Raw genomic sequence first — 15,953 nt, 5'->3', positions numbered from 1 at the left:
ACGCGCACGTGTGTGTGTGCACCAAGGCGAATGGAGCGCTTCTCCGACTTCCCTTTCTCCGAGTCTGTGGGTAGGCGCAGAGGAAGGGCCGCACAATCTGACGTTGGCCTTTCTCAAGTCCAAAGGAAGCAAGAGAGAACGAGCAAGAAAAGAGAAGAAAACACGACGACAGCAGGCAAACGAGAAATGTGGAGAGATCACTAAGATGCACCACACAGCAGAAGCACGACGAGCTTTACTTTGCAAAGCGAAGAGAAAACAACAACAGAAAAGCAACAACGTCAGTCCATCATTATTGTGTGTGTGCGCGGGCGCATGGAGTCGATTGGGCAGTTTATGCGTGCATGTGAGCGAGAGAGAAAGAGAGGAGGGGGGATAGGGCAGAAAGGGAGGTGAAACAAGTGCACATGACAGAGATACAAAGCAGTAAGAGCGAGACGCGCAGAGAACGGGTGCGAGAGGCACAGTTCAACGACGGGAGGGGAGGGGGAGGGGCAGGAGGAAAGATCCCGTCATGGCCATCTTTTAATCTTCCCTTCTTCACCTGCGTTTGTCCCTCATTTAGGCACGCAAGAACTAACCCTCACTCCCTACCGTTGTTGCTAGGGGGCTCGTGGTGCTGATCTACACAAAGAGGTAAGGGTGGTGGGGGGGGCATTCACTTTTAACACGTCCATTCTCTCTGCAATACAGCACATAACGTCAAACACCACTCGACTCCCCCACAGCCCTCTCACAGACCCCATCGCGGCGTGCGAAGCAGCGCTGGACACACACGTTGCAGCAGTGCGCCGGCTCGGTCATCGGTGCACGACCTCTTGTCCCGAGCTCTGCCCGCCCCTCGCTCCGCAGGCCGCCTCGCAGCCGCTCCCATTCTGCTGGTCGCCACCGCGAGGCGTGGCTCGGCATTGGCAGGGGGTAGGGGGGCTGCCTGGCTTCGCCACACAGAGAGTGGGGACACTGGGCCCTGAGAGGCCACGCGCTGAGGGGTGTCCCGGCCCCACCGTCTTCAGGGAAGGACGAGGAAGGAGTGTAGAAGAAAGCAGCAAAAGGAGCAGTACAAGCGGGTGGGCAGCAGGGCAAAGGTGCCTGGGGGTGCACACCCGCCTGTGCCTGTCACCTGCACATACTTCGAGACGAAGCAGATGCGTCACACGAAGAAATAAAGTGAGAGAGGGAGATCCCCCCACACCCACACACACATACACACTCAAGGAAAGACTCCGAAGAGGCGAATAAAAAGGAAATGAAGTGCTTTACACATAAAGGGGGCTGTACACCGGATTTCTCAAACGCGCCTTCTCCTTACACAAACACACATACGTCGTCACATCGCACTCACGAAGAAGTGCTCTGGGCACACCTTTTGTTTCTGCTTGTGCTGGGCTCACTTTGCAGTTCGTAGTGCGTTTTCCCTTTCGTCCTCGTCGCTGGATTGATGGCGGCGTGCTAGCGGAGGCAACACCAGCCGATACGCGCCCCTCAGCTAGGAAACAAGCTTGTGTGCGGGTGTAAGCAGGAGGGAGAAGTGAGAGGAGTTGTCGTCGTAAAGCGGGAATGGCCAAGAGAGAGTGAGAGCAAAGAACTGGTAAGGATGACACAGGAAGAGAAATGAGGGCGAAAAGAACAAAAAATACACTCGCAGTAGTGGGGATGGCGAGGAGGGAGGGAGCACAGGCCTCCGGCCCTGCTCCCCACGACACGAAATAAAAGATCGAAAAAGCATGTATTGCCTAACCCTTCAAAGTTAAGAGACTTCACATTGATGCGCAGATCTGGGCAAACAATCCAAAAAACAACAACGAGAGGGAGAGCGCGCGCGAGAGAGAAAAAATAAAAAGGAGTTTCCCAACCACCCACAGACCGACCAGCATTTTAATGTCTGTCTGTCTCTGTCTCTCTCTCTCTCTGTGGGCATGGGCGTGGGAGGGGAGAGAGGTGCGTAGAAAGCGGGAAGCAGCAGGCTAACACAGCAATGGTAGAAAAGATAGCCATGGGCACATTCAACGCAGAGCGTAGCCGCCAATATGGAACCCCCTTCCCCCGCATGTGCGCATCAACCCAAAGGTATCATCTGTAGACTGACGCCAAAACACGTACTACATGGAGAGCCAGGCGACCGCAAAAAACTGACAGACTCGGGAAGTAATCAGGGAGAGGAGGAGGGCGAAAGGGAGGGGGAGGGGGAAGAGGGCTTGGCGCTCGTGGCAAAAGACACGCATATATACACACACCATACACAAACACACACACAGCCGAAGATGAGTTTCGAGTCCATCCATATCATGGATGGATTCGCTCCAGTGCGTGGACGGTAGCGACTCCGACCATCTTCTTGCCCCTACCCTACGTTTCCTCACTTCATGTGCCTGGTAGCTCGTACGCAAGCGAGGTATACGATTTGCCTCCGACAATGTCTCCTAGACCCGGTGTGATGCTCGCATTCGCCAAGTCGCGGAAACTTGACGTTGAAACGGCGTTCTTATTGCGCTGCGCCGGGGTCTTTTTTGCCGTTGGGGTGACAGGTGGCGTGATGGGGGGCAGGTAGCCACCTGGGTACACTGTCTTCGTTCCACGGGCTAGCCGCTGCGGGGATGTCGGTGTCACAGGTACACGCAGCCTCTGCGCAGCGCTGGGAGGTCGACTGTACGTGGCGGGACTAACACTTCCGCGATCAATGAGCGGCAACGTTAGCTGTTGACTAGCGGCGTTACATGTCTTCACAGCAGAACCGCAGCCGACCGTCAGAGGTGCTGCGGGACCTCGACTCACAACGCCGAAAGTTGCAGGGGTTACGGTTTGATCCCGGCTGTCGCGGTAGACTCCCCTAGTAATGAAGGCTTCACCGTCCCCATCCATCATGGAGGTGCCGGAGGAAATCGTATTGGGGTTGCCACTGACCACCCCATATACACTCAGTGACACGGAGGCGGCATCGTGAGCTTCATCGCACGGTGTTGCCAAGTAGGAATTGTGCCGACTTCCCAAGCCAAAGGAGCTTCCGTAGGCCAGCTGCTCCCCCAGCCCGCAGCCACCACCGTCGTGGTGGTGGCTAGAGCTGCTAGTACTGCCTCCATGATGCGATGTGTTCTGCACCGTCGCAGAGCGTATATCAGTTGCGTTGTTTACCCGACGTTGGCCGCGCCGGGGAGTGACGGCGGCTCCATTGCCGGACGGCCCCACGGCTGACCCCCGCGCCACCGACATTGAGGGGCTACCGTGCCGCTCCTGCGACTGAGATGGAATAGATGGTGAGAGCGGGGGGTGAGGCTTCATCTTCACCGAGGTTTCCGCTGATTTGGTACTTACGTGACGCGGTGTGTAGTTCAGCACGAGATCCCCCACTGCCGCCGCCTCACCACCGTCGTTGTAGTCGTCGGGTACGTAGAGCAGGTTTATCCTGGCGCCGCCACCACCGTCCGGCATGTGTGACACGAACGATTCGTTCATGGTGAAACTGTTCATAAAGTCGTACTGGCCATACTCAAGAACGCTTCGACTCATTCCGGTGCTGGCGTGAATTGAGGAGCGCTTCTTCCAGCTGTGCAGGTGGGTCAAGTTGCCGTGGGCGTCGTTGTCGTTCCTGTGTGGGCTGACTGCGTCGCCTGAATCAACGCTCTCATTGTCATCGTCCGAGCCGAAGCCGGAGGAGCGCTCGCCTGTGTTGCACTCATCGCTGTTCGAGTCATCACCGCCACTGTCGTTGTCAGAGCTTCCAGAGGATGAGGACGACGATGCCACCTCGTGTGCTGCCAACCTACGTACGGAAGTCTTGGCCACACCCCCAACAGCTCTTCGACCTCCGGTCAGCGCAGCTGGCGATGTTGCCTTGACAGTGGATGGGACACTGCGCTGTTGATGTTGAGCGCTGACTGCCACTGGTTTGTGCACTGCTGTGGCGCGTGGGGCAGGCGCTAGTGTCGAGTCCTCGGCATTGTCCTCGACCCGTAGCGCCGCAAGATCACCGTCCTTGAAGTAGAAGGACGGCGACCGGGCTGAGTACTGCTGACGACGCTGCCGCACCTTCTCACGTGCCGCCATGGCCGCCTCGTCAAACTCGCGGTTATCGTTGTTCGACTCGATGTTGCTAGTGCTAGAGCTGGTGCCGCTTGCAGAGTCGTCGTTCTCGTCGTCGTTGCACGACAGGCCTGGGGAGTCGACGATGCGAGCATCACGTAGCAGGTTCACATCGCACCAGAGCTGCGTGAGAAGCTGAATGCTCGTCTCTTCTCGCTCAGCAGGTCTTCGAGAGGAGCGCTCCTTGTAGGCTTTCTCCGCTGCGCCATCCGTCCCGCTTTGCTGCTCAACGGCACGCCGCTTGCAGGAAGCCTCGATACCGATGGAGCCGATGGGGCCATAGAAGGAAAGGGTCCCCGTCTCGCAATGAGGGCGTGTCGAGGGAACCGACTGCGGCGCCGGTGGCGGTGACGGGAGAGCGTAAAACATAGAGTAGCTGTTGTGGCGACCAGAGACATGCAACTGCCCCTCATTCTGCTGCTGCTCATGCTCAGGGGAAGCCACACCGTGCAGCAGCTCTGGTGTCTCGTCGTCCGGCTGCTGAGCATCGCTCAACGGTGTTGGTGTGTTCATCCAAGGGGTTGGGAGCATTGACGCTATGCACTCCTGCTGCGGTTGATAGCGAAAGTTCATGAAAGGGTTGAAGCCCAGACCGCCGCCGCCTTGCTTCGGGACCCAGCGAAACTGCGGCATCAGTGCCAGTCCAGTTGGTCCAACAGACGACGCGCCGCTCACGCTACTGCCAATGCTAGCAGTGAGGATGCGGTGCGGATTTCCTTGAATACTTTTTACAGCACCCTCGTACAGGGAACCGACGTGACCAATGCCGTGGTGGCGCTCCTGATGCGTCTGCTGCGCTTCCGCATAGTTATCATCGTCGACTCCAACCTCCTCGCCCATGGCGCCGTAGGTGTGGCCACCGACCTCGCCGTCATTGTTGTCGCCACTACTCTGGCCAGGCTTCTGGTGACATCCCTGCCGCGGCGTGAGGGACGTTAAGGAGGACGGCTGCAGTGGCCTACATTGCTCGGCCAGTGGCAGGTAGGTGGGGTGATTCGCGAAATGGGACTTCTGGTCTGGTAGAAGGTACTTGGAGCGGGCGGGTATCTCGCCTAGGCGATGTGCGTCGCCATTGCTGACCATGTCATCGCGGGTGTGACAGTTATCGCCAGTATCATCGTCGCTGTACACCGGCTGCATCAGGCGCTTGAGGATTTTACTCTCCGCGAGTTTCTGCCTCCACTTTTTCTCGCCCCTTGAGGAACCACTGTCTCTATTGATATGCTGGTGCGTGCTTTTCAGCGGCGACGACGTCGTCCTGGGCGATCTGGGGTGTCTACCTCTGCCATTCCGATCGCCTTTCTGCTTTCTGTCCTTCCTGTTCGCCTCGACCTTGCTGGCGGAGCGGCGCAGTAGCTCGAAGGCCTTGTTCATCTTCGAGGCCTTTCCTTCTGCTTCTTGCGTGTCTGCCTCTCTTTGCGTGGCACTGGCAGGATGGTGTGATGCGCAGGGGAGAGTGTCGGGAGGGGGAGACGCTAGTTTGCGTTCGTCCTATTCTTCTGTCACTGCTGGAACAGAGGTGATGCTTCTTGCGTGTGGGTAGTGTCAATGACGCGAGAAAAGAAAGAACGGGTGGGAGAGGTAACATGAAGAGGGGGAGAGACGGCGCCAGCCAACGACGAAACCAAAAAGAGTGTTGCACATTCGCCCACAGAAGGGTCCATAGACGTCACTTTTCATTCTGCAATTTTTTTCATCATCTTACACAACCCCTGATGACGGCGGGGCTGAGACACCCCTCAGCGCGTGGCCTCTCAGGGCCCAGTGTCCCCACTCTCTGTGTGGCGAAGCCAGGCAGCCCCCCTACCCCCTGCCAATGCCGAGCCACGCCTCGCGGTGGCGACCAGCAGAATGGGAGCGGCTGCGAGGCGGCCTGCGGAGCGAGGGGCGGGCAGAGCTCGGGACAAGAGGTCGTGCACCGATGACCGAGCCGGCGCACTGCTGCAACGTGTGTGTCCAGCGCTGCTTCGCACGCCGCGATGGGGTCTGTGAGAGGGCTGTGGGGGAGTCGAGTGGTGTTTGACGTTATGTGCTGTATTGCAGAGAGAATGGATGCTTTGGAAGAGGAAAACCTCCTAGAAAAACACCTATGAACGCGTCCGCACCGACAGAGGAGAAGAAAAAGGGGGAAAGAGGGAAGTGAGTTGGCCAGACGCACGCGCACGCACACGCACACACACACACACCCAAAGCACAAATTGCCTGCATGCCAAAGCAGCTGCGGGGGTGAGAGGGGGAGGGCTCACTGCGGTGCAGCTACACCACAGCCGCGACACACAGACACGCCCATGTAAGCGTTCCCGTGAGTGCAGTGGCCGAAAAGAGAAAATGATCCCTGCATGTATTCCTGAGTCGCTTGTGCTTGGATGTGCGCGTGGGTAGTATGCGTAGGAGAGCTGTACTGCTAAGCAACAACAGAAGAGTGCTGTACAGCTGTGCCCAATAAATCCTCAGCAGCGAAAAAGAGTGGCGTCCAGAGAGAGAGAAAAATACTCCAAATCAAGCAGAGGTGACGCTTTCCATTAAGTAATTCCTCACGATGAGGTGTGTATACATACATACACATGCGTGTGTGTGTGTGTGTGCCAGTGCAGATGCCGTGTCGGGAGAGGCGGTACATGGGGATAATGGGGCAGATTGGTAGAGAGCGAGAGACGAGCGAGGGGGTAGTGAGGGAGAGGAGTAGTCAACGATGGTGAGTGAGGATGAACCGGAATGTGCGCACACCAGCGCCCCACCCTATACGCACCGTCTCACTACGCACCGCACCGCTCAGAGAGGCGGGTTATGTGCTGGCTTGGATGTCGGGCTTCTCAGGGGCACGCGAAGAAGGGAACGGGAAGGTTAGGGGGAGATCTTTAGGATTCACGAAACAGGTGCCGTGTCAGGGAGTCAGTATTCCCCTCGAAAGTTCTCTTTCTGCTAAGGGGGTACAGAAGTTGTCTGTGCAACTGGTTCCGCCGCTTCCAACCCACACAGGCTTTCTTCATCTTCTCGGCACTGCCTTTCTGCGAAGCATTGCCCCTTCCCTTATCAGTAGCTCCACCGGGTGCTCCTGTTATTGATGCCCCATCCCCTTCGCCTTCTCCTGTCTGAAAAAAAAGTGTGCAAAGGCTTAAGGGGGTGGATGAGTGCCACATGCGCTACAGCGACGACACACACACACACCCACACCCACCCACCCACACACACACACACACACGTACTTCTTATTGGGGATGAGAAGGGGCACATGGGCCTTTTTGTCCTTATCGGTAGCTTGAGCCGAGGAAAAAGCAAGAAGGACGCTATCAACGCACAGAGAGGCCGTACTCTCGGGAGTTTCCACGCAACTTCACACTATTGACCCACCCACACATACAGGCAGGCGTATGCACACGACGCCGAAGACGGAGAGAAAGAAGCACACACATCCACACGCAAGCAAAAGAGAAGTGTGTGCAGCGCACAACCGAACGAAAGTGCCTTCCTTGTGTTTGTGAGTGCGTGCGTGTGTGTGTGAGGCGATGGACAACAGCAACAAGAAGATGGAAGGGATACTAGAGAAAACAAGAAAGAAAAGGGTGAGCAAAGTGCAAAGCCAACGGAGGTCAGAGTGAGTGAGTTACTCAGAGGAAGAAAACAAAGGACAACCACCATAGTGACGGCTAAGGTTCTCAGAACGCACCAAAGATGAATCGAATGGGCGAGGAATAAATGATCAAGAGGTCAAAGCACACCAAAGATTTCCGAATGAACACCCACGCACGCAAGGATATACACACAACATGTAGATCGTATAAAGTAAGAGTTGGAGCGCGGCGATCAAGGGAAGCAGGCGAGGGGAGAGAGAGAGGTAGAGGAAGGGACCATACACCCATGTTCCTGTATACACATATATATATATATGTATACGAGTGCGAATGCACCATGAGGAAGCCGAATACATAAAGACCGATGAGAGGAACAAGAGATGCAGCGCACCTTTGTACAGACACGTGCAGGCGTACACATACATGTCTGCCCAGCTGCAGCGGCAAAACAGCAACAGCAACAACGACGACACCCCCGCGCACCCACAAAAGAGAAAAGAAAGCCGCGAAAGAAAGGTGATTCGATGCGGCAAAAAAGAGACGAAAAAAGCCCCCCACCCCCCACCCCACCACCACGACGGCGACGGCTGCAACGACACGGCCATCCTGGCAAAGGTAGCGGGGGAAACAAAACAAAACAATGAAAAGAAAGCGAGAAACACTTTAACACAGGCAAGAATGACGAGTCGAGAAGAGGGGTGAGAGGAAACAGCTCAGCACAAGACGGGGCAAGGAAGAAGGGAGGAACATGAGAGGGGAGGTGACAGTGACTGCTGTGCGCACATAACGGTTAGCAGCAGAGAAACCGAGTTCCCCAACAAGCAAACAATGGAGAAGGGAAGAAGTAGGAAATGACGGTGGGGGAGGGGAGGGAGGGGGGAGAACCAGAAAAAGAGACATACAGAACAAGAGAGTGAGCGAAAAGGAGAAGACCATTGAGCACACATCAGGGGACGCACACGCACGCCCAGGAGCTTGGAATTTGCATGGCTTTAGGTGAGTGTGTGTGTCTCTGTGCGTGATGATAGGAGGACCGACGAGCTGAACTATAAAATGGCAAGCGAAGGCGCGAGAAAAAGTAAGAACGTATACAGAAAACAAGTAAAAAAAGGACACACATGCACGCACAGAGATGTGGGGGTGCACGAATAGCGCTAGTAGAACTTGAGAGAAGAGGAGGTGGGGATGCGAAGAGTGGATGGAAAAGACTGGAGGAGTCGAGTAGTGGGAGCGGTGATGGTGATGGTTGTGGAGAAGGGATCGCGGGTCTTGAGGGGAATGGAAAGCAGGAAGAGTAGCTCTTTACACACACACGCTCCCTCTTCACTCGCTCAAATTACGTGTAGAAATACAGCCTCAAACAGGGTAGCTGCACCGTTGCTTGACACAACAGAGAAAAGAAAGAGACGTCGAACATCATAAGGTGCAGATCCTCAGAACTCAGTTCTTGCTCTCTCTCTCTCTCTCTACGTAACGCTTCTTAGATCAACTAGCGTGTTCTTTTTCTCCTGCCTTTATGTATATGCACATAAGGGATCCGTTGCTGTCTTGAGCTCATTTTTGAACAACGTCAAGGTCTCTATTTCTCTCCCGCTCGGCCTTCAACTTCATGTGTGTGGGACTAAGCGCCAGTTGTTTCTCTTTCTTCCCTTCTTTCTGGTACGTACTCCCGCATCTATTGCCGCTACCCATTTGCAGAGCGCCAAGTTCTCCCGGTTTGTTTGCCGTCTCACTTGTCCGTTTCGATTTTTATTTTTTTGTCCTCTTTCTCTCGCTGTCTTTGCCTACTCGATGCCGATCCATCCAGCGCACACTCACTCTGTTCCACTCACGTGCCCTCTCCCTCCCTCCCCCTTCCCCGCCCCATGTACATGTATATATACATGAGGGGGAGGGGGAGAGAGGGAGAGCAGATACACACGACAGAAAGTAAAAACAAACAAAAAATGGTTGTGCCAGTGAAGTGAAAGAAAGATACAAAGGCCACCACCACGGGCTCGCGGAGGGGAGAGAGAGAGAAGCAGTGAAACCGACCAGAGCAGACACCGAAGAGAACATAAAAGAGTACGACACCCCCTCATAGAACAACAAGAGCAAAAATACACGCACGCCCAGGCACCAAAGAGAAGAAATACAGAGAGAGAGAAAATCACGTTAGTTGTTGTCGTCGAGTGATGGGCGGGGGTGGGGTGGGGTGCTGGTAACGGCTATGACAAAGCAGAGAAACCATAAAAGAGGATTTTCTAATGCACCAGAGCAGTCGTGGATACCAAAGAGGAAAATAAAAACATCCACCAACACAAGAGAGCAACAGAGAGAGAGAGAAGCTCATGTAGGGCTGAGAGAGGAAAGTGAAAAAGAAAGCGCGGAAGGACAAACAGAAAAGAGAGAACAACAACAACAGAAGAAGAAAGTGAATAGGCGTCTGAGGAAGAGCATTATATCGACCTCCTCCAAAGGGAGCAAAGCAAGTGGATGTCTACACCCCTGTGAGAGGGAAAGGGGTGGAGGGGGGAGAGAAGGTGGAGGGCACGTTAATGAAGCGCGCAAAATCAAAGTTCATTGAATCAGGTCAACTCCCCCCCCCCCCCCCACGAAACAGTGACAGTGAAAAGAAAATAGAGTATCACACGGGAGGTGACGTGACGTATGAGGGGAATGGGCTGACGACTGAGGTGGGTCGGTGGCCTCAGAGTTAGGGCGTACCCAAGACAACGAGGTGGCGGTGGGGGGGGGGGAGGGAAGGAAAAGAAGATGGAAAAAGGAAAAGGAGGAGACGGATGCCCCAAGCGCAAAACAGAAACCACAAGCGAGACATGCGGAGAAGACCGTAACAGAAATGGGCAGAACAGAGAGAGAGGAGGCAAAAGAAAAACAGATCCAAAACACCGAAAGAAACTGTGCGCTGAGAGAGGGATAATAGGCGCACAGAGAGAGAGAGAGTAGCGATGAGTGAGAAACAAAGTAAGAAGAGGACGGGGAGAAAGGGAACGAGCAAAGCAAAGAGGCAGAGGGAGAGAGGGCGGAGATGGGTGAGGGGAGGAGGGGTGGCGGTGGAAAAGGAATAGCAGTCAAGAAACAAGGAAAAGACCCCATCGAAGAAAAAAGGGGGTCGAGGGGAAGAGGAAGAGGCAGAGAGAGGAGGAATGCCGGAGGGTGAAGGGGAGTGCTGCTAGTCGAGGAAAGCGCCTGCTGTCTTTCTTCCTTGGAGGAGAACGAAAAGGAGCAAGAGCGGTTTCTTCTGCATTCCTTCGCGTAGTCTCCTTCCTCGTCGTCTGTTGGGCTTTTGCTGAGATTGGGGGCAGTAGAACGAAGGAAAAGAGAGGGAGAGAGAAGGGCATATATTATGGGGTCAAAGGCTCAAAGAGGAGAACAATGGTCAGACACAAATCCCCACCAAACGTCCACACATATATGACCAGTGCCGTTTGCAGATTCATGAGGAAACATCGTAGACGGGGGAGGGAGGGAGGGGAGAGCCCACCCACACCCGCACACGTGCAGAAGGGGAAGGGAATAGCAAAAAAAAAAGCAAAAGGCGCACGCCTGCAGCGAGCGACAAAATAGTGGCAAGAGCTGAAAGAAGGGGTGTGGAGGGCAAGGGAAGGAGCTCTCTACCTAGATGTGGGGGGAAAGAAGAGGGTGCAACTGGAGATGGGCGACGGTCCTGGAGAGAGGCGCCACACGTATCCCCACAGAGAGAAAGAGAGCGAGAAAACACCCACAAATCGGAAGAATAAAAGTGAAAAGTTGACGAGAGACACGAAAAGGAGGAGCGCCTCCCCCAGAGGTGCTCGGATCTACCCTGTGTGCGTGTGTGTATGTGGGTGCTACTACTACTACTGCTGCTGCTGGGGCTCCTTCTTTCGAGCCTCTCAGGCCATTTCTCGAAAGGTAAGCAGGGCCGAGGTGTCGTCTCCAGTTGTGTTGTTCCTCTCCCGTTCTCCCGCACGTCTGTCACTCTCCGCACCTCTGTGCCTGCGATGTAGCCATAATAGCAGGGAATGGCCAGGCTGCATGTGTGCGCAACGAATACCCCCCCCCCCCCACACACATACGTACATACATAAAGAGCGACAACTTACGATACACAAAGAACATGTGGTGCGAATACACATAATACGAGCGAATTAAATAGCGACGTGGTTGTGGGCTGAAAAGAAAAGGGAGAAGGCAAAAATAAACAGTGACGGGTTTTCTTTCGTTTGGGAGTGGGTAGAGAGCAAGAGAGGCAAAGCACATCTGCAAGACGAATCCTCATCCTTCCTCAAACCTACCACACACACACACGCACACACACCTAGCACAAGAGCGGGCAGGGAAAGAGGGGGGAGAGAGAGAGGAAAGAATGGCGTCGTTGAAGGGGAGCGGAAGAAAAACAAGCAAAACCAAAGCGGAACACATGAACGAAGCAAACCGCAAACGCAAGAGAGAGAGAGAGAGAGACCGCACGTGATGCATCACTGCAAAGGTACGTGGGGCCCATGCTTGAAGAAAAAAGAAAACACCGCGCTGTAATGCGCCATGGAATTTCTCCCCTGTCCAGATTCTCTTTCTTCCTCTCAGCTCTCCTTAGTATCCTCCTCACCTGCGCAATAGATACATATTTCTCTGTTTCTCTCTCTCAGTCGCTTTCAACAGCGTATACACATACGCACACACACACACAGCTTGATTATACTGAAAGCAACCCTGAGGAGAATGGCCTATATGACTCGAAAGAATCAGGCACGCAAGAGGCGCGCATCGTCAAGAGAGAGGATGAAGGAATAGGAATATAGATATATAGATATATATCAAAGACTCTCTGTGTGCGGGAGTGAAAAGAGTAAAAAAAAAAATACCTAACCGTATAAAAAAGGCAGGCATAACCACATTTTCCTGCTGTCCCGCGGCTACGCTTTGCCGCAACGCCAAGGCGTACTGTGATCCGCTGTCTGACCTCCTGGCGCGAGAGGCTTGGTTGCCTCAAGCGTAATACCCATCGTGCATCACAACAAGGAGGTGGTAGAGAGCCGAAGAGAGAGGTGGAGCCACCTATACACATACACCCACACCCACCGACCGAGGGATTGACGTCACCACCAACGAAGGGAGCCGAATCTAGGTGAGGCATACATCGTGGAACGCTGACCACGGACACACACACACACACACACACTACAGAGACACCACCACGACCAAAGCAACCATGTGCAGTATAGGGAGAGAGGACGACCACTTCCTGAAGTGCAATATAAAATTTTTGTGCGACGACACGTATGCTCATACCCATGCAAGGCACACGCACCGATACGCAGCGCGTATAGGGCTGCATCGATGGAGAGCGTCAGTCACACACTCCTATAAAATACACGCACTTCTTCAGCCCTGCTGCGTTGAACCCCTCCAAAAGCACACCCACTGCGTCGTCGCTTGTCCTCCAATGCTGACTCTCTCTCGAGCTACGACGCCCGCTGCTCCATGGGCATGGCGTTTCGGTCTGTTGCATCGATGTCGGCCCCAGCATCAGCACCGCCACCGTCGCCGCGCTGAGGTGACCTTTGGTGTTGTTGCCCCTGACCATGCGCGTTGCTTGCCTGCCCGTAGCGGTTGCGCCGGGTTGCCGGGTCACCGCCGTTGCGAATGAACTCCGCCTCTTCATGCTTCTCCATGGACTCGATATCGGGCGAGTTCACCATACGCGCGTCATTCAAGGCGCCCTTGAACCACACGTCCCCGATGTGCGGCATGCGGTTCCCGTAGAAGCTGCGGGGTGTGCGCTGACGGCGCATGCGTTGCCGTATGTCCATCTCTAGAGGCAAACGAGGTGGGTAATTCATCATCAGAGGCCTGTTGCGGTGACGTAGCTGGACCACAACGTTGTGCCCGTCATAGTTCAAATCGCACGGCTCGCCTGCCACCTCTTGACGACCCTGCCCATTCAGAGGGGCGTGCGCCTGCTGCGCATCTGTGGGACGTGCGAGCATCTTCGCCGTCTCGCGCGCCCTCTGGGTCGGCGTCAGGTTCTGGCCTCGAATTGTGATGGTTAACACCGGAACGTCTGCCCACGCTTCCAACGCTGCCCGACGCTCGTCCGAGTACGGTAAGCTCATCCCATTAGCGCCTGCTTGGTCGGGCGATGTCACGCGGCTAGAGCCGGAGGTTAGAGAGGCCTTCTCCCCTGTGCTTGGGTAGTGGGCGTGGGGGTGCTGGTTGGTGTTCACAGCGTTCATGATACGTCGGTGTGATAAGGTCGGCGTGTGCAGGGAAGACGGTGGCTTCTTGTCTTTCTCCGCTGCTATCGCATTACCAGACACCAATGCCGTCTTCGACAGTGCTGGGGACGAGGGTGCACCCGAGCTCTGGGCCACGGTGTCGGAGCGGCTAGGGGTAGCGGTGGCCGCCGTCGCGGGGGACGTGCTCTGCGTCGCCTGTGCAGCTACTCCGCTGTTGTTTGACACTGGCTTCTGCCGCCGTGTAAACACCTTCCGCAGCGGCGTGATGACGGTCTCTGTCGGCGACGTGACGCCGTTGCCGGAGGCGGCCGCTATGGCTTCTGCCGGAGAAGGATGAAGCGTCTGCGGAGAAGACTCGGCGCTGCCTTTCACAGCCGTCGACAGCTTGAGTCCGCCTGCGAAGGGTCGCAATGGACTGATCTTGGGCATCGGCACAGCGCTGAAGCTTGTTGAACTGACACCTGGGGTACTGGCCATCTCGTAGTCGCCAGCCCAGACGTGCGCCTTGGGGGTCACCAGCGCCGGTGAAGTGTTCACCTTCGTGCGCGTGTTGCCGTCTTCGTTGTCATTGTGGCTCAGAGCTGAATCTCTGCCGCCAGCAGATGGGCTCTTGACGCTGCTGCTGCTGCCTTTACTCGGCTTCTCCGTCATGCGCTCCGGTGGGAACTGTGAGGCGACTTGGTGGCCATTGTTGCACGACTTGAAGTCGTTGATAGCGTCCCCAACAACCTGCGGTCCACCAGTGGACAGGGGGGCTGTGTTGCGCGAGACGGAGGTGCGGTGATCAAGCCGGCGCGCCTCTTCCTTTACCCAACCGTTCGTCTTAGAAGTGGTGGCAGTGTTGCTGCTGCCCGTCGTGTCGTGTATCGCTGCCCTGCCACAGTGGCCATTCATGTAGCCGCCCTCGTCTGTTCCCACAGGCTCGTCACGCTTCACTGTCCCGTCTATGGCGGATCGATGCCGCGTACCGGCGTCTTGGAGACTGGCGTCAACGCTGCTGCCAACTGTAACACTGCGTGTTGCACTGATACCGTTGGGATTGTTGGCTCTGTGACGGCCCTTCGTTGGCAGCGGCGAGAGCGGCGGCGCATGGTATGGCGGCTTATGCCTCTCTGCCGCAGCAGGTCCGTTGTATTGCTTGCTTGAAGTGGCGTCGTAGCTGTCGCTAGGGGGTTGCAGCGACTCGAGGTTTCCAGCGCTGGTCACTAACTGGGCGCCACTTCCGACAGCGCGGGTGTTACCGTTGTTGATGGTGGTTGAGGTAGCCGCGTATGAGGTGTCAGGTGCCGATGCAGCCACCCGGGCGCGAGTAGGAAAGGCGTCAGTTGCTTTTTTGCGCACCTGCTGCTGGTTGACGATCGCAGGAAGATGCACCACGTCGTCTACATGGATCGACTTTCGTATGCTCTGGCGGGTGGAGAAAGTGCTAGCGTCGTGTGAGTCCACCTCGGCCGAGGGGTACGGGCCATCCGCGCGGCGCCCCGAAGTCGGGGCGGCAGCCCCGTCAGGGTTGTCGCCGGCCACTGCTACACGGTAGCGTGGTGTTGTCGTTGTCGAGGACGGCATGGCGGACTGTCTCTCTGCGTTACAGGGAGAGCTCGCATTCGTGCGGGTTGGCTTGCGAGGCGCTCCGCGACCAAGCGATGTAGGGGTGCCTCCGTTTCGGTGATCGCCTTGAAGGCTCATGTAGTTCCCGTACACGTCGACATCGCCATCGGTCGAAGTGGAGGTGCTGGTCGGGTTAGGCGGCGCACCGCCCGTCGTGTGCAGTATTGCCTCCACGTCCATCACCCCATCGTACTCACCATATTCATAACCGCCGCGGTCCGCGTCGCCGTTGTTTGACTTGGACACCGGCATCCCCAACATGACTTCGTATTCGATTTCAGCTCCGTATGTCGAGGAGGGTGGGGGCGGGGCGAGAAGTAGCTTTCGGCGAACAACACAAGAGACTGACGCGCGCAGGCGAGCCAGAAAGAGGAAAAAGGAAGACGGGAAGGAGCTGTTGAAGAAGGGGAAGGGGCCCAGATCGCCAGAACGACAAATGACATACACCGTTGGTTGACCGCCCCGAGGATGGGGGACT

The 15,953-nt window shown here is 55.7% G+C and overlaps 2 protein-coding genes across 2 annotated transcripts, besides 2 other annotated features; both read right to left on the bottom strand.

Annotated features, from left to right (window-relative positions):
• Positions 1–679: 679 nt before the first annotated feature.
• Positions 680–1,004: a repeat region.
• Positions 1,005–2,361: 1,357 nt separating this feature from the next.
• LPMP_205220 (hypothetical protein) lies at positions 2,362–5,451 on the bottom strand (the record flags this gene model as incomplete). The annotated part of the gene is made up of 1 exon (XM_010700419.1): positions 2,362–5,451. The coding sequence occupies one exon, from the start codon at positions 5,449–5,451 to the stop codon at positions 2,362–2,364; it is 3,090 nt and encodes a 1,029-aa protein (XP_010698721.1).
• A 336-nt stretch (positions 5,452–5,787) lies between these two features.
• Positions 5,788–6,140: a repeat region.
• Positions 6,141–13,093: 6,953 nt separating this feature from the next.
• On the bottom strand, positions 13,094–15,736 carry LPMP_205210 (hypothetical protein; the record flags this gene model as incomplete). The annotated part of the gene is made up of 1 exon (XM_010700418.1): positions 13,094–15,736. One exon carries the CDS (start codon positions 15,734–15,736, stop codon positions 13,094–13,096), a length of 2,643 nt encoding a protein of 880 aa, XP_010698720.1.
• Positions 15,737–15,953: the final 217 nt, after the last annotated feature.

This window comes from Leishmania panamensis (genome assembly GCF_000755165.1).
Source record: "Leishmania panamensis strain MHOM/PA/94/PSC-1 chromosome 20 sequence".
NCBI classification, from domain to species: domain Eukaryota; phylum Euglenozoa; class Kinetoplastea; order Trypanosomatida; family Trypanosomatidae; genus Leishmania; species Leishmania panamensis.
Note: the sequence above shows the minus strand (reverse complement) of the source record. Positions and strands in the feature narration are given on the sequence as shown.